We start from the raw sequence: 19,535 nt of genomic DNA, 5'->3' as shown, positions 1-19,535 counted from the left end.
CGACAGAACACAGCCTATCTATGGCCACCAGTGCCGCCTACCTGTGCCCAGTGCCACATATCAGTGCCCATAAGTGCAGCATATTCATGCCACCTCATCAGTGCTGCCTCATAAGCGCCCATCAGTGAAGGAGACAAATTTAGTCATTTACAAAATATACTGACAGAAACTAAGAAGAACTTTTTATTTTTTATTTTTTTCAAAATTTTTTGTCTTGTTTGTTTTTTGTTTTTTTAGGAAAAAATAAACTAAACCCAGGAGTGATTAAATACCACCAAAAGAAAGCTCTATTTGTGTGAATAAAATTATAAAAAAATTTCACATGCTTACAGTGTAGCATGACCGCTTAATTGTCATTCAAAGTGTGACAGCGTTGAAAGCTGAAAAATGGCCTGGGCAGGAAGGGGGGGGGGGGTAAATGCCCTGTATTGAGATGGTTAAGGTTGCCTTCCCCTGGGCTCCACTATGCACGACAGGTACACTTTAATTCAGACATAAAAAAAACCCATAAGCATATATGTAATCTGTGGAGCTATAATAAGGGTCATGTTATGACCACTTTTACACATTTCCAATCTGAAAGTGAAGAATGTGTATGTTTTGGTTTGATCCCATTAACGCAATTCTCTCTCACTCTCTCGTAGATCCAAAAGAGGAAAGTGGGTTTGATGTCCTGGCTAATCCTCCGGGTCCAGATGATGAGGATGACTGTGTAGATGCCTTTGAATTTGAGTTCTCGGACAATCCTCTTCTGCCTTGCTACAATGTCCAAGTCTCCCTTTCACAAGGGTAAGTTAACGTCTTTAAGATTTAGTAGTTCATAGGTTTGAAGAGAATAATTCTGGTTTGCCAAAGGCTTATATTGTCTTGAGGATTTTTATTTGGTGTTTTGGCGTGTACATCCTTAAGGCTGAATTCACACCTATGCATTTTTTGTGCTTTTTGTATTTTGGAGATTTGCACTACAGATCGTGTTCCATAGGAAACCATGTTAAATGGACTCTAGTGCAAATCTGCAAAGTGCAAAAAGCACTAAAACTGCATAGGTGTAAATCCAGCCTTAGGAAATGGGAAAAAAAAACTCAATGCATTTCAGGTCCCAACAAAGGTCAGGCTAGACAAAAAAGGTAGGTATGGCATGGAAAAATTGGCATGCCTACATATAACCTGCTTTCCATTTTGTTAGTGACTGATTGAATGCATATAGCAGTGTGAGCCAGGTTTGTTGCCATGGGTTTGAATACACATGACTGAGGGTTATATGTTACTGCCAGCAATTTAGCAGCAATGAAACATGACTATTTCTCACAAATTTTATATATAGTATAGCCGTCCGTTTGTTCACGGCACAATTAAGCAGAGACCATTTTTGAGTCGCTCCTCTTTCATGCTTTATTATCTCATTAAGGGTAAAATGTTATGGCACTTTTGTGATATTCCGTGTATAATAAGCTGCAAGATACGCATTTAAGATGCTTTGTGTTATCTGCTAGTTAGATTAAGGTCTATTCGCTTTCACAACCTTGCGTAATTACAGTGTGTTGTCCATTCCATTTTGTAGTGTGTACAAATTTCCTTTGCAGTCTGATGTCCTTGTTCTGCTAATTAAAGGTTAATCAATTGAAAGTCTATGGTGTATAAGCTTTGTTCTTGTTTCTCCCCAAGTTGTTTGTGAATGGCTTTCTGGTACTTGGGAGTAATTTTGTCAGTGAACACGATTTGCTGGTTGTGGATCCTACTAGGCTTGATTGCAGAAAGTGCTGTTATGCAGGATCTCTGACTGTATTGTAATGTTCTCAGTGTCTTCAAGCCCCTATAAAACATTTTGCAATATCCTAAATACTTTAATTGGCTTCCTTAGACAAATCTCATCTTGCCAGCAGCAAAGATTAGTCATCTTTTGTGTGGAATCTGATTAGTAATTGCCTTTCTAAAGGGCTTCTCAGTGTGCAGTCTTCTTTTTTTTTTCCCCCTTCACTTTTGTTTCTTATTTACCTTGAGCCGTGGATACTTCCATTGAAAACAATGAAATAAGGCTGTGGGATGCCACCTTAGGAGCCACACTTTTGTTTGCCCTACTTCTCACACCCTGTTCTAATTTTCGATCAGTAAACGTTGTTTGCCCAAGGATTTATTTTTTAAACAAAGATAACCCCATTTATATGGGCCCAGTTGAGGTAATGGGAGGTAAAACATGCATGGCATCGTGAATGCGAGTGTAGGATTGGTGGTGGTGGGGATGCTTGATTCTGGATGGTCAGATCCCATGTGTCTGGAGAGAATTGCGACAAAAAATTTATTTCAGTTTTGTGTGGAGTGTAGTGGGGTGCCTCTATATATGTGGAGTTCCAGAACCATAAAATGTCTTTAGCAATCTCTGCTGGTCAGAGCTCTGTATTACCCACTGACTTCAATCGTTATTTCTTTTGTTATGTTGGCCATACACTATATGAAAAATCTTTGACCCCATTTTCGAAAAAACAATAGCAAAGGATAGTGCCATCATGTAATGACCGATAAATTGCTCAGTGGACAAAAATTAATAAATTTTTTGTTCTTTTTTTTCACATATACCTTGTGCAAATGGTTTGGATGGCAAACAGGTTAAACTTTCAATTTATTGCTCGTTCGGCAGAAAATGTCCAAACTTGTCCTTCATTTTTTCGGCTCAAAAACGTCCCAACCGATTACCAATTTGTGCTCATTAACTGGCCTAAAAATGAACGAATTGTCTAAATGACCTGAATTTCAGCTGATTTTTTTTATAGAGTGTATGGCCAGCATTAAAGGAACAGGTAGCAAAAATGTTCACATATGGATTCTCACATCTGTAAACTAGCTATGCTGGTTCTGTATTTAGTAGAATAGTGTTTCCTACATTTTATCTAGATGTATAAACACTTTTGTTTTACCATGTCTGAGATGATAGTGGCAATATCAGTTTGGAGATGCATCTTTTGTGCAATACATTGATTTTCTACTATTTACAAACCGTTGCAGCTGTTTATTACAGAAACATAGCCATAGACTGAGTATAGCCTCGAATACAAAATATACGTAATACATATAACAGTACCATCATCCCAATTGATAATTGTCAAGAATTGGGAATTCTAAGGATATTGGGGCAGTTGCTGAGGCTGCTCCCTTGATATCCACACCCAAAAATATTTGTTGAGGGGACTATTGCGGTACTAAATAAATCATAAAAGACTTTGTTATAAAAAAAATTACAAGTAATTTAATAAGGACAAAAAAATGAAATCCATCAAAACTTTCATATTGCTAAAATCATATACACCACAATTTAATAAACTACCGACGGGTAAGCCCGTAAGGTTTCTATTGAAGAGGGGTACAGAAACGTTTCTGTACCCCTCTTCAATAGATTGTGGTGTATATGATTTTAGCAATATGAAAAGCAATATGAAAGTTTTGATGGATTTCATTTTTTTGTCCTTATTAAATTACTTGTAAAAAAATTACTTTGTAATTTTTTTTATAACAAAGTCTTTTATGATTTATTTAGTACCGCAATAGTCCCCTCAACAAATATTTTTGGGTGTGGATATCAAGGGAGCAGCCTCAGCAACTGCCCCAATATCCTTAGAATTCCCAATTCTTGACTATTACAGAAACATGTTGGCACAAACTATTTTGTCACATAAATTTGCAGCACCAATAACACTGTTCCCAATATGTATGGTAGTTAATCCCCTAATGCTTTGGTGGAACCCTTCTGGAACCCTAAGCAATTTATCCTAACCCTCATTCTAATTCTGACCTTGGAAGTGGAAGTTCAGTCAAAATCTAACTAAGGCTGTGGCCATACATTATACAATTTTCTTATTCAATTTACTTTCAACTATGTAGTGAAGGGCCTGCCTGGTTGCATACAAATTGAAAGTGTATAGGTTTGGCCCTTATATTGTATGATTTTGGTAAATCTAAAGGAAAATTGTATAATATATGGCTAGCCTAAGGCTAAACCTACTCTTACCCCCATTCTAAGTTTATTCTATGTACTCTGTAAAAGGAAAGATGCTATGCTTACCTATTCTAAAGCTGCTCCAGTCTGGTCACATGATTGGGTTCCAGCTCTGGCTTCAGTGTAGAGGAGGGACAACTGACGCAGAATGCCCCATAGTAATCCTATGGGTGGTATCACTGCACAGACATTTTTAGCTGTCGACGGTGATCTGTCCTTTTCACTGAAGCCACCTCTGGAGAGAGCAAGTGACCGAACCAGAGCGACTTCAGAATAGGTAAGTATAGCATCTTTCCTTTCACAAGGTAGATAGAATAGTCTTAGAATGGGGGTGGGAGTAGGTTTAACCTTGACTGAACATCAGCTTTAAATCTCAACCCAAATCGTCAATCCCTTTTCTCTAGTTCTTAACCATCAACCCAAACCTAAACATTAATTTCTCATATTATCATAGCTAAACTGTAACAGAGATACTACCTTTACACCAGAGATAAACTACGCTGTAATATATTCTTAGCAACAATTTGGCTGCTGTATAAAATACCCAAGATATTGGTGCCAGAAATAAAACCTAGACAGATTGCCTACTTCTGAATCGACTGATCTGACAGCTGTACCCCATTAGCTAATACTGCAACTTGAATTGTTGCCAAACCTTTCCCCATTAGACTTTTTTTTCCAATAGTCTATGGTCAGATAGCCCTTTTCTCTATTTACCAGGTGTCAGAGATCACCTGAAATCTGACAGATGCCATTGTGTCAACTGCCTGCCCTCACAAACAACCTCAGTCTTCTGAGTGCATCGTGTGTTAGGTCAGGCAGTTGATAGAACAGCTACTCTAGGACCCTCTGTACATCAGGAGAAAAGGACCTAATTGTGACTGGTTCTTATATGTCATACTATTTGTAGAAGTTTCTGCTTGTGAGGCTTGTGTATATTAATAATATAGAGAAACCATTATTGATATAATCATTGAACATTATCTTTATGTTTTTGTTTTTTCTTATAGGCCCAGAAATTGGTTGCTTCTGTCAGATGTGGCCAAGCGTTTAAAGACGTCCTCGGAATCATTCCGAAGCGAGTACCCTCACCTTGAAGTAGTTAGCATTACCGAAGCAGAATTCTACAAGCAAGTATCGTTAAGCCAGCTCTTTTCCTCTCCAGACGATCTTGAAGGCTTCAGTCCAGACAGCAAAGAACTGCTCGAGCTTGTGGAATTTATGAGTGAACTGCAAACATTACTTGGATCGTCCATCGAGTGCTTGGATCCTGAAGGAGACACGTCGTATGCCAGCTGTTAAGAAGCCAGGCCCTTACCTAACAGTGTAATATAAAATGGAGGCTTATTTTGTGAATATGTGCTATAGAGAGAGAACACTATTCTATAAATAAGTGTAAAAAAGAAGATTATTATATATTCGCTTATATTGGACTTTTTTTTTTTTTTGTTCTTTTCCAAAAGCTCTAAATAAATTTCTATGGTCCTGAAAGGTTCAGTGCACATTTGCTTTGGGAAAATGTAATTATGTTTTTACTTGTAAGTTTTTATTTTAATATTATCTAATTTTCTTTTTTTTTTTTTTTTTTTTTATTAAAACTTTTGACTTTTACAAAGCACTGAAGGCACGAAAGATACTTTATAATTTGTACTCGAAAGTCATGCAGATTATGAGGAGTTGTTGGCACTTCATGACGTTTTTTTATGTTTACAGAAATTACCTGTTTTTTGGTAAGCGATGTTGGATATGATCCAATGTTTTGTAATATAAACAAAGTTCTAAATATATAAATATAAATATATATATATTATCCATAGAGATTTGTTTGAATTTTTGTATTCTAATTTAAGATCTCTGAAATGTTAGTTTTCACACTTAAATTGAGTGTGTGCATATATGTGTGTATATATACGTATGCATTTATATATATGTGTGCACACACCTCTATACATATATAAATATATACATACGTTCAAATGTTTTATGCTCTAATTTAAAACAAAAGAAGACTTTGAGCTATTTTTGTTTTTCTCATGTAAAATATTAAAATTGTATTATAAAGTGTTGAGGTCCAGCTAAATTGTATATAGACTGAATCATTTCTTGAGATGTGTGTGCAATGTTTTGAGATCTGTGTCTAAACTTTGTAAGTAAACCACCTGCCTTTGTATTTATATTTTACAAGACTTTTTCTTAAAAAGGCAATAAAACCATTTGGTAAATGGACAACGTGTTTTTTGATTGTAAATACGAAAGGTGTTAGACTAACTGAGTGAAAAAAAGAAGAGGTTCAGGTCCACATCCCCAATACGATATGTAAAAACAAATTTCCTCGAGGGTGGGACTTTAAAGGACCATGAACACTCCGAAAATGAAGATTATGTAAAATGGTACAAATTTATTACAAAAGATAAATGACATTATACAACATGAATAAAATTAAAACACAATGACAAAAAAACAGTCCAAGAAAATGGAAGAGGCTCAAACTAACTGTCAAGGAGACAGGTAAAAACCAACGCGTTTCAACATATGAGGTAAGGGTCTTCAGGGGAATGGGCTAGGAACTTCTAGGTGAATATAGACAATCTACAATGTTAATATAGACATAATTACACATATAATTCTAAAATATCCTATATTCAATAGACTCATCAACTGAATCATTATAAATAAACATCAAAATAAAAAGACATAAATATTATTATTAGTATCAGTACTGACGTCGTGTTAAACATTTCAAACAATGGAGATCATACACTCAACGTAGAAAAAGGAGACAGGAACGCCCAGGAGGCGTCAAACAGGCTCTCACAGATGACAAACCAGCATAGATTTAAATGTGAAACAACAATAAAAGTGAAGGGGTAATGTTATAAACGAATGCATAAAAGAAAGCAATGCACATAGTGAAAGAACACTCCGTAGAGTTGACCAATATATCAAAGTACACATACCTATCACTTTAAAATTTGTAGATTGAATTTTGCTAAGCAAACATTCTTTCACAGACCCACACAAAATACAAATGGCCACTAATATTTAGATGCAACTTTGCCATGGATGGAGCCAAAAAGGCTTCTCATGCTTCAAAGTTACTGCCCCAAATATAAAGAGGGGGGCGCCTGGCTGGATAGGTGGACAGCAGTGAACCTAGAATCAAATGTAGTATTCATTGGTGTGGTGCCGAGAAAATTATCCAAGCATTAAAATCAGTGCTGCACCTGGAGTGATCAATCCATGACGCTCCCTAAGTGGCCCTTCCCCACCCCCTGAAGTGTCGGCGCACCAGGCCGCCCACACAAGTGTGTGCGATCGTGGTGACAATGGACCACGGCGCCGCCCATCGCAGATGACATCAAAGCAGACGCCGCGGTCGATCAAATGATGGTGGCGTGCTGCGCTGTTTGCCCACTGACGCAACCAGGGCTAAAAAACGCATGGTTACCCAGGCGTCATAGCCCAAACAAGCCACCATCAATGCCCCAGAATGGGGTGGACCATACGGTGTGGATGCGTCAGATGGGAGGCACGAATAAAAAAGCACAGGGGTGAAAGTGACAAAAACACAAAGGACATGACAACGAGGCACTAGAAAGCTGGAGATATATAGTAAAGCAGCACTGGAAAGAGTTGGATTGGATAAATCCATATTGATGGACCATGGCAGATTAACAATGTGAACAATCTAGATGCCTAATAAAAACAAAGAAAAGAAAAATTACAGGTAGAAATCTACCAACCAAATATTCGTTCATTTGTATTTATGACACAACACATGATCTGTATAAATAATATTTATGTTGCATGCCATATTCAGTGTAGCAATTCAATCCACAACAAAACCATTGTTTATTGACACGGATATATATATATATATATCAAATATAGCAACAATAACAAAAATTCAAAAATCACAAATTGATAAGCAGATTCAAGGGCAAAGGAAAGGGAAGGGGAACTAAGAGAAGAAAAGGAGTGTGAAGAATGCCTGTATGGCTATTTATTAATTCTCTGGCCCACCCAAGACAAATCCCTCTAAAAAGGACTTTAAGGAAATCATCTCCTTAAGGCCGGGGGAAAATGGTGGCGTTGAGTATAAAAATCCAACTCTGGTCCTGCTTCAGAAGTGTCTTATTCCAGTTCCTGCACCTAAGGCCTGGGTGAACACGGCCCAGTATTAGAAATTTTACTCGCAGGAAAGGGCCACCATGGAAAAGAGTGACATGACGTCCCAATGGCAGATCTGGGTTACAGGATCGCATACTTGAATATGTCGGTATGCTCTCTGCCAAAATTCCATTTTGGTCTTACGCACATAAAAACAAGAGCCGTCACATTGGAGTAGATACACAAAGCCTTGAGTGTGACAATTGGCAAAATGTCTAGGAACAAATCGAGTTCTATTTGGGAGATCTGGGCACGTAGAGGTATTCATATATTGACAATGCCCACATCCCCCACAGGTGAATGCACTAGGCCTTTTACAAGGATCCCTCCCACCCTGTCTAAACTTGTTCGAGACCAGTACATCTCTTATGCTGCATACACACGATTGGACTTTGACGGACTAGGTCCGACGGTCTTCCCAACGGACTTTCTGAATGAGCGGACTTGGCCATACATGACCGGACTAAGTCTGTTCGAAAGTCTGTTCGTTTTGAAAGTGATGACGTAAACTGAACTAAACAAGGAAGTTCAATAGCCAGTAGCCAATAGCTGCCCTTGCGTCATATTTGGTCAGTCGGACTAGCACACAGACGAACGATTTTCCCGATTTTTAGTCCGTCGGACTTGAGTCCATCGTGTGTACGTGGCATTAGAGATCTGGCTCTCGGACATGTGAAAGCTGGACGTTCAGGTACACAAGATCCAGTTATAGGATCAAGTGTCAGGACATGCCAGTATTTGTTAATAATCTTTTTGAAACATTCCTGCTGGTTGGAGAAACGAATGATGGTTCTTAGGTGATTGGTAACAGGTTTATCTATAGTTCTAGTATAGTAGTTCTTGCCTATTTTTGTTAATAGCTTTTTTAAAAGCTTGCTTAAGGCATTTATTAGAGTACCTCCGAGCTTGTAATCTCACTTTCAGTTTATCTGCTTCGTCTTTGAATGGTTTGAACAGTTTCACCTCATATGGAGATACTGTCCAAAGGGAATTGAGTTAACCAAGCTTCTAGGATTGAAGCTAGTGGCGTGTAGTATGCCATTGCCTGCGGGGGGTTTGCGGTAAAGACTACTTAACAACCTACCCTCCTTATCTTTGTGGATATTTATATCTAAATACTAAATTTTGGCTGGGTCACAGGACATGGTGAAACTATAATGAAAGGGGTTCAAGGCCTGTATAAAAGTATGTAACAGCTCATCAGATCCATTCCAGACTAGGAAGATATTGTCGATAAAACGAAACCACAAGGTCACATGGTTATATAATGAGGCCAATTCATCCGAGGTACTAATCATTCGCTCTCACTCCCCCAGGTACAAATTGGCGTAGGATGGGGCACAACAAGTCCCCATCTCTAGGCCCTGGACCTGGAGGTAGTGGGAACTATTTAAAGTAAAGTAATTATGACCTAGGACGAAGCTTAATGCGTCAATGATAAAATCGTTGAATTTATGATCAAATTGGCTCTTCTCTGATAGAACTCGTCGGATGCAGGCCAGGCCCTTATCGTTCGGAATAGAGCTATAAAGGGCTTCCACATCGCGCCAGCCGTTTGCCGATTGCAGGTGTCCAGAGACGCAGTCTCACCAATTGATAAAGTGTGGTATAACAAAAAAAACGCGCTGCCTAGATAATGTTAGCTACCAGCACAGCAGGCTCACTGCAAAATTAAAACAAAATAATGTAAAAATATAGTGCAGTGCTAAAGACTATGAATAATATTCAAATCAACCCAAAAGGGACAATCCAAGTGGCAAATGGATTGTAATAAATCAATAGTGATCAGTATATATATGATATAAAGCAACTTGCATCACATATTATATCATGAAACTATATATCTAATAAAATTGTGAAAAAATCCATGTGTATCCCCACTGTACAAATAATATAAAAACTAAAACAACAGTGCAATACAAATCATATAAACACATGAGTCTAACTAGACATATTATAGTCCATAAAACATCAAAATCCAAAATAAGTGACAAAGTGAAATGTTTTGAAATAATGAAGTAATTTGTGTGAGTTGACTGCAGAAATCCACCACCATATGGAGAGAGGCTTACCAGATACTTTGGACCCAACTAGGCATATACCTAATGAGTCTCGCGTGCTTGTTGGTATAAACACACCCAAAGAAATATGTGGCAACTTCCAAACTCCAATGTACACCAGAGCGGTAAGCCTCTCTCCATATAGTGGTGGATTTCTGCAGTCAACTCACACAAGTCACTTCATTATTTCAAGACATTTCACTTTGTCACTTATTTTGGATTTTGATGTTTTATGGACTATAAAAGCGTACCGGCTTCAAAATGCATAGATATGAACGTGTGGACTGTAGTGCGTTTCTGCAAACGCACTAAAAAATGCATAGGTGGGAACCTATTATTAAAAGTGTTTTGTGAGCTGATAACTTTTTGTACTCTGTGCCTCTGGATTGTCCATTGACCTCAGCATCTTTCCTTATCATCTCAGTCAACTACAACACACCTTCCCCTGTTATGATGAAAAGAAGAAGGTGTTATGTAGTTCCAACGCACTCCCGGTCCTAGGTTGACAATGCTGCTCAGTACTGTTGTCACCCTAGGACAGGAAGCAAGTTAATGACAGGATAATTGAGTTAAAAAAAAAATGCAGCCATTACATCTAAGGTCGGGTAAGCTGCAGCACTGTCAATTGTTTCTTTTGGATTTAGGTAAGCATTAATTACTAGACGTAGGAATTGATCGCTAAGCAAATGGGACAAATGTCTTTCTGAGCATGTCTGGAAGACGAGTAACATTTTGTAGCTATGTGTATGGTTGTGCAATGCTCCAATCAGGTGTGATTGCTTACCCCAAATGTAGCTACGTGCCACTTGTGTAGCTTACCACACAAAGTACCCTTTGTTCCATTAGTTTTATTAATTAATGGCTGGCTATTTTGCAGCATAATTGAGGTACTAAAATTCTATGGTGTGGCCTTAATGAGGCAACTGCCAGCAAGTGTAACAAGGGATTAATATTGCCTGTGTAGCTTAGTCCTTAGCAAACACTCTTTCTATGAGGAGGCAGATTCACAAAGTTTACTAGACCACATATAAGCTACGTATAACCAAAACTGTTTGTTGTAGTAGGCATGCACCTACATACTGTAAGTTCACAAAGTATTGGCAGTGTAAAGCCTGGGGTACACACTAAATTTTTTTTTGTGCAAGAAAAAAAAACTGACAGCTCCAGTCGGGAGCTGCTGTACTAACCATGCGAGGTTAGTACTGTGATCTCCCCTGCTGAGCTGTTGTGTTCTGGCAGGGGGAGGACCCCCCCCCCCTTCCCGCCAGAACACTCTAATCAGCAGGTTGGTACCCGGGCCTCACATAAGAAGAACAAGGTTTTGCCTGTAATGCCTCTCTTTTGGAGGGCTGGACCCCGGGACCCAGTGCTTTGGTCATGCTCATGTGAAGGTGGATCTGTCTGGTGTCAGCAGAAATCCTGCAGCGAGGATAAGGTAAGGTAAGGGAAGAAGCCTTGGAACTGTCCACCTATGGTCTTTTCTTCCTTGAGTAAAATGTTGCCATGCCTAATGTCTCCACTAGAGGGAGCAAATACACATACCTTTTTATGTTTGCCTCTCAGTTCAGCTCTGTGTCAGCAGCTAAACAGTATATGTGATCACGGCCAGCAGGGGGGATTCCTGGATCAGGAAATTGATGGACAGTTACTGCACTTTTCCCCCTGGGAAACAATAGGGCTAGAAGGGTACAACAATGGCTTGTACTTCACCCTACTCCCCCTTCCTCGGGGGTGCGGCGGCTTCCCCTATTTTTTGTTTTTTTAATGTTTTTATATGAAACCGGCCTCTCCCTCACTGGGTCCACCGTCCAGCAGACCCGAATGATGCCCACGTGCGAGCGGGAGCTCCTTTATGTTTTTAACACAGAGAAGGGGCGGGTTGGGTTGAGGTGGGCATGGCGGAGTGCAACGCTGTGGGTGGGACTTAGCATCCACGAGGTGCACACGGCGCATGCAAGGGGACTTCTCAGCCTAAGTCTGCAGAGTGCGGTTGTCTGATCCACAGGACACAGGAGCGGTGGTGGCACGTAAGAGTTGCATACAGGCATTCCCAATAGAGGTGGAATACATTTTACTCAGCATGAGGCTGAGCTTTAATAGCGGCATTTTGTTTTTGCTGGACTGTAGCTCAGCAAGTAGTGCATTTATTTAAGTACCTCTGCTTTTGTGCTTAGGACTATGCCTCCCAAAAAGGATGGTGCAAATACCTTGAAAAAGGCACCTAAAGCATCGCCCTCAGGTGCTGGGAATTCTAGTCATGCCTCCACATTGTCTTCTTCCCCTGAAGTACCAGAACTGGTTAAAACAGGCGGTAATGCCGCGTACACATGACCAGACTTTCCAGCAGAAAAGGTCAGACGGTCTTCCCGACTGACTTTCGATGGACTTTCGAACGAATGGACTTGTCCACTTACGAACGGACTAAAGTCCATTCGTTTTGAACGTGATGACGTACGTCGTGACTAGAAAAGGAAGTTGAATAGCCAATAGCTGCCCTTTCATACAGGCGAACGGTTTTCCTGATAGGAATTGAGTCCATCGGACAGATTTGAAACATGTTCTATTTCTAGGTACGTCGGAAATTTTTGAAGAAAAACGATCGGATTATCCCACACACAATCGGATTATCCAACGGAATGATTCCGTCAGACCTATTCTGTCAGAAAGTCAGTTCGTGTGTACACGGCATTAGACATTAGAAAAGATCCACTAAGGGATAAATAAAGTGCAAAATTATGATGTCTCCACAAAAAGGTGCAAACAATGAAAAAGAAATATATACATGTGCCAAAAATGTCCGAATAATGTTTAAAACCCTTAAAAGAGAAATAGATAAATGCGTAGATAAATAATAGAGGAAACCACTATGTAATGTCCTGCAAAAGGTATAAAGTGTTGGGGGAGACTCCAAATTTAGGAGAAGTTGTACTCAGTACATGGATACTAAAATGGGCAGATGTACAGTATTATATTGTCCATAAAATAACTCCACGAATTCCCTCTTCGAACACTAGTCTCACAAAACTCTCACCTTATGAAAATTAAGTAAAACACATCAATAGGCAAGTTGAACTCTTCACAGAATCCTATCGGGGCCTTATTTTGTTAACATACACTGCTGCTGTAACCAGGGGTACTTCTCCAAATATATAAATCCTCCACTGAGCTCTCCTAATTTGCTCCAGTATAGTACCACAGCAAAGAGAGAAAGAATGCCTCCAATGGTGTAGTATGTTTAAAAAAACTAAGGTAATATTTATTCAAGTACTAAATAGGTGGACTCTTACATAAAAAATATAAAAGCAAGCAAAAAGCAATAACATCTGCATTCTTAGTGCCTTTTCACGTCACTTCCGGTGTGCGTCTGATTCCGGCCTCTCCCTACGCGTTACGACACATCACGTGTCTTCATCTGGGGAACTGGATTGGTTGTACAGACCTGGTTTATATGACATGAAACCGGAAATGATAGAGCGGCCATTTTTTGTAGTTCGTTCTATATTTACATTGCGGCCATTTTGTTGGTTATCTTTACGGTGTGCACAGTGGCTATTTTCCTGTAGTTCAGTCAACACAACATATAATCAAAGGGCCAAGTCTATGTAAATAAATCTCATATATTCCAACAGAGTAACTAAAGATTATTAATAAATAGAAAGTTGAGCCAATAGCTCTATCAATATAAATACAGAATGGGCATATGTTATAATACAGAGAATCAAAAGAGATAATAAATGTTTAATATGTACTGAATCAGCAAGGGTGTAAAATACATAATAAAAGTGGTCCATTCATATACCACAGAGGCCTTAGAATGTATAGGTGGCCTAATAAGCTCTATTTCATTCAAGCCTACATCAGTTTCACCACAGAAGTAAAGCAAAAAAGTGCCTATAGAACATAAAGTGCATATGTATATACAAGTATAGTAAAAATAGTATAAATATTAAAAGGAATAACCAGTATATATAAAAAATATATATAAAAACATTATATATATATACATTAAAAGCAGTCGTCAGAGTGGATATACAATAGGAATAATGAATTCATTAAAAATTACTAAGAAAACAATTAAGGTCAAACTCTATGTTCATACCCCCAGGTGTGAGTGTATCCATTTAGACTCTTTTTGACTGATTGCCCTAACCTTGTGACTTCCCCTTCATGACCTATTGTACTTTTCTATACCCCAAAATTGGAGTTGTGAAGGATCTTTATTATGTACTAGTAAAAAATGTCTTGATACATTATGCTTAGGAAAGCCATTTAGAATGTTTTGGACATGTTCCTGTATCCTCACTTTCAGGGCTCTCTTAGTCCTGCTAACGTGTTGTAAATTGCAGCTACACTGTAGTACATATACGACTCCCTCAGTATGACAGCCTATAAAATCTCAAATGGTAAAGAATTTCCCTGTACTTGTAGATATAAATTCTATTCTCTTTTTTTGGAATTTTTGTGAATGTCAGCAGGCATAGCAGTTTCTGCAGGGGTAGAATCCCATTTCCAGTAAAGAAAGTGTATGCTGCTTTGGGAGGCGGTTCAACTACCGATTTTACAATCGAATCTCTAATGGTAGTAGCTCTTTTATTAATAATGTTGGGTCAATATGGTAGAATCTTCTTATTATTCATGAGGACAGGGTTGTGTTGTGTCCTCATCCAGGTTTTCTGCCTAAGGTGGTTTCAGGTTTCTGTCTAAACCAAGATATTGTTCTTCCATAATTTTTTCCAAAACCATGTTCTAGGGAAGAAAAGTCACTACATTGTCTTGATGTGGTGAGAGCAGTTAAGGTCTATTTAAAGAAGACTGCTCAGGTTCGAAAGACTGATGTCTTAATTGTGCTGCCAGAAGGTCCTAGGAAAGGACAGGCAGCGTCAAAATCCACTATTTCTAGATGGATTAGGCAAGTTATAATTCAGGTCTATGGTTTAAAGGATTGAATTCCACCTTTTCAAGTCAAGACGCATTCTACCAGAGCGGTTAGTGCTTCTTGGGCAGTGCATCACCAAGCCTCCATGGCTCAGACCTGTAAGGCCGCAACTAGGTCTTCAGTCCATACGTTCACCAGATTTTAACAGGTGGATGTAAAGAGGCATGAGGTTATCGCATTTGAGCGCAGTGTGCTGCAGGAGCAGCATGGGTCTTCAAGTCTGTTGGCACCCTGCGGGTTGTGTATCCCTCCCCTCAAATAGCATTGCTATGGGATGTCCCATGTAGTAATTACTATGGCTCTGTGTCCCCTGATGTACGATAAAGAAAATAGGATTTTTATAACAGCTTACCTGTAAAATAATTTTTGTTGGAGTACATCACGGGACACAGAAGTCCCTCCCCTCTTTTTGGGATTTATGTATATTGCTTTGCTACAAAGACGAAGGTACTCCTGGTAAGGGGGAGGGGCTATATATAGGGGGTGGACTTACTGTATTGGGTGTGCCAGTGTCCATCACCTGAAGGTGGCCTATATACCCATGTAGTAATTACTATGGCCTGTGTCCCATGATGTACTCCAAGAAAATAATTTTACAGGTAAGCTATTATAAAAATCAAATTTTTTGCTACAGGTAAGCCTATAATAAGGCTTACCTGTAGCTACACTGGATATATCCTAAACCTGAATGGTTTAGGAGATATCCCCTGTATTTGTATGTGCTAACGTCATCAGCACATGCGCACTGAAGCAAACTGAAGCAACGGCACGGGAGTGACGTCATCGTGGCTCCGGCCAATCACACCGCAGGAGCCCGTGGTACCCAGAAGTAACTCTGGGAGCGATGTCGCCAGCCGGAGCAGGGAACGGGGACCAATGCGGGGGGCTTCAATACAAGTAATAAGTAATACAAAAAGCTACAGGCATCATTCAGATATCAGCTTTTTCAGCCGGCGATTCCCTACACCATAAGAATCGTAGTGGCTGTTCTGCTGCTTGATCGTTCTTACAGGAGGCGAGAGGGACATCCCCCCCCCCCCTCCCGCCACCCTCCGGTGCTTCTACCGACTCGCCAATACGATCAAAGCCAGAATCTTTTTTTGTTTGTTTTGATTTTTATTTCAGGCTTCCCAGCCTAGAGGTGAGATGTGGGGTCTGAACAATACATTTTTTTTTTTAAAGTGCCCCTGTCCTCATGTGCTCGCATGCAGAAGCGAACGCATATGTAAGTCCTGCCCACATATAAAAACGGTGTTCAAACCACACGCTGTGAACGTTAGAGTGAGACAAATAATTCTGGCCCTAGACCTCCTCTGTAACTCAAAACATGTAACCAGTAAAAAAAATGTAAAGCGTCGCCTATGGGGATTTTTAAGTAGCGACATTTGGCGCTATTCCACAAGCATGTGCAATTTTGAAGGGTGACATGTTAGGTATCTGTTTACTCGGCATAACTTCATCTTTCACATTATGTATAAACATTGGGCTAACTTCACTGTTTTGTTTTTTTTAAAGCACAAAACTGTTTTTTTTCCCCCAAAAAAGTGTTCAAAAAATTGCTGCACAAATACTGTGCGAGATAAAAAGTTGCAACGACCACCATTGTATTCTCTAGGGTCTTTGCTAAAAAAACATATATAATATTTAGAGGTTCCATGTAATTTTCTAGCAAATAAATGATGATTTTTACATGTAGGAGAGAAATGTCAGAATTGGCCTGGGTGCTCCAGAACGCCTGATGGCGCTCCCTGCATGTTGGGCCTCTGTATGTGGCCACGCTGTGTAAAAGTCTCCCACATGTGGTATCGCCATACTCGGGAGTAATAGCAGAATGTGTTTTGGGGTGTAATTTGTGGTATGCATATGCTGTGTGTGAGAAATAACCTGATAATATGACAATTTTGTGAAAAAAAGGAAAAAATAAATCTTGGTTTTGCAAAGAATTGTGGGAAAAAAATGACAAAAAAACTCATCATGCCTCTTACTAAATACCTTGGAATGCCTTCTTTCCAAAAAGGGGTCATTTGGGGGGTATTTGTACTTTTCTGGCATGTTAGGGTGTCAAGAAATGAGATAGGTCGTCAGTACTTCAGGTGTGATCAATTTTCAGATATTGGCACCATAGATTGTGGACTCTATAACTTTCACAAAGACCAAATAATATACACCAATTTGTACTTATTTTTACCAAAGATATGTAGTAGTATAATTTTTGGCCAAAATTTATGAAGAAAAATTACTAATCTGCTAAATTTTATAACAGAAACGAAGAAAAATTCATTTTTTTTACAGAATTTTTGGTCTTTTTTCTTTTATAGCACAAAAAATAAAAAACCCAGCTGTGATTAAATACCACCAAACGAAAGCTCTATTTGTGTGAAAAAAAGGACAAAAATTTCATACGGGTACAGTGTTGCATGACTGAGTAATTGACATTCAAAATGTGAGAGCACCGAAAGCTGAAAATCGGTCTGGTTATTAAGGGTGTTTAATTGCCCAGTGGTCAAGTGGTTAAGCCCCGTACACACAATCAGAAAATGGTATGAAAAATACAGCTTTCTAAGCGATCGCACGATAATCTGATCGTTAGTAGACATGTGCGATTCGTTTCGTACGAATCTCAAATTCGTACAAATTTCCCAAAATTCGTACATTCGGGAGGATCCGAAATACGAATTGCCGTGCGTCTGAATTCTGTACGGAATACGAACTTTTTTTTTTTACGAATTTTGGATTTTGGATCAGTTGTTGTCGAATCGACGACGACTCAGTCATTATGCTTATTATGACTTGCAAAAGACTTCTGTAATAGAAGTCAATGTAAGTTGCCTGAAGACATCAGTGAAGGACTTTCCTCCTCTCTGGTCAGGCTGCCAAGAAAAGATCAAAGTGATACAATGTTTCGTCTTCAATGGGCTGAACTCCATGTGTAGAAGTTCTCAGTTTTAAAGACTAAATCTTTTCTGACACTTGTTGCTTACAAGTAAAAATCCAGTATTTTCTGCTAGAAAATCACTCAGAAGCCCCAAAAATTATATATATATTTTTTTAGCAGAGACCCTAGGGAATAAAATAGCGGTTGTTGCAATATTTTATGTGACGCGGTATTTGCGCAGAGGTCTTTCAAACGCAAGTTAGCCCTTTTTTTCGGTCAACCTCTAGAGAGCACTGACATTAGCACCGTGACATACAGCAATGACACCTGCACCGTGATAGAGTGATCTGACACCAGCACCGTGATAGAGAGCACTGACATCAGCAGCGTGACAAACAGCAATGACACCTGCACCGTGATAGAGAGCACTGACATCAGCAGCGTGACATAAAGCAGTGACACCAGCACCGTGATATACAGCACTGACACCAGCACCGTGATATACAGCACTGACACCTGCACCGTAAGCAGCCCCAGGAGGAAGTCAGCATAGCACAGGGATGGTGGGAGCCCCTCATAATAAGCATCCCCAGGAGGAAGTCAGCACATCACAGGGATGGTGAACTTTACAAACCTACAGGTCATATTTGCAGCCACAAAATAATTACTAGCTGTGCACACATAGTCCCACCACATGGCCAATGACATAACACATGTATGAGGTGAATCTGGGATTCTTTTTTATATGTGAAATTCTGAAAATTCAGGAATCTTGAGACAATGGAGGTGAGGGAAGGTGAGGGTAGGCAAAGAAGAGGGTGCAGGAGATGATCACCAGCACCAGCACCGTGATATAGAGCACTGACACCTGCACCGTGATAGAGTGATCTGACACCAGCACCGTGACATAACACATGTATGAGGTGAATCTGGGATCGACAACTACAAGCATTCTTTTTTTATATGTGAAATTCAGAAAATTCAGGAATCTTGGGACAATGGAGGCGAGGGAAGGTGAGGGTAGGCAAAGAAGAGGGTGCAGGAGATGATCACCAGCACCAGCACCGTGATATAGAGCACTGACACCTGCACCGTGATCATGCTCATTATGAGGGGCTCCCACCATCCCTGTGCTGTGCTGACTTCCTCCTGGGGCTGCTTATTATGAGGGGCTCCCACCATCCCTGTGCTATGCTGACTTCCTCCTGGGGCTGCTTATTATGAGGGGCTCCCATCATCCCTGTGCTATGCTGACTTACTCCTGGGGCTTTACCGTCCTCTGCTGTGCATATTATGAGGGGCTCCCACCATCCCTGTGCTGTGCTGACTTCCTCCTGGGGCTGCTTATTATGAGGGGCTCCGACCATCCCTGTGCTATGCTCATTATGAGGGGCTCCCACCATCCCTGTGCTATGCTGACTTCCTCCTGTGGCTGCTCCATCCTCTGCTGTGCATAATATGAGGGGCTCCCACCATCCCTGTGCTATGCTCATTATGAGGGGCTCC

At 39.9% G+C, this 19,535-nt stretch overlaps 1 protein-coding gene across 5 annotated transcripts in view; it reads left to right on the top strand.

Moving 5' to 3' along the window:
- The window catches only part of BCOR (BCL6 corepressor), a 342,611-nt gene extending 336,394 nt beyond the window's left edge, over positions 1-6,217 (top strand). For all 5 annotated transcript variants that reach the window (XM_077480873.1, XM_077480871.1, XM_077480872.1 and 2 more), the window contains 2 exons: positions 645-789; positions 4,999-6,217. In XM_077480873.1, coding sequence (XP_077336999.1) covers positions 645-789; positions 4,999-5,290 — 437 coding nt within the window. In that variant the 3' untranslated portion in view covers positions 5,291-6,217. The remainder of the gene's footprint in view (positions 1-644; positions 790-4,998) is intronic.
- Positions 6,218-19,535: the final 13,318 nt, after the last annotated feature.

This window comes from Lithobates pipiens, unplaced genomic scaffold, assembly GCF_037356315.1.
Source record: "Lithobates pipiens isolate NorthernLeopardFrog02 unplaced genomic scaffold, aLitPip1_a1.2 Scaffold_16, whole genome shotgun sequence".
Lineage (NCBI taxonomy): Eukaryota > Metazoa > Chordata > Amphibia > Anura > Ranidae > Lithobates > Lithobates pipiens.
This window is presented reverse-complemented; position numbering and strand designations above follow the sequence as displayed.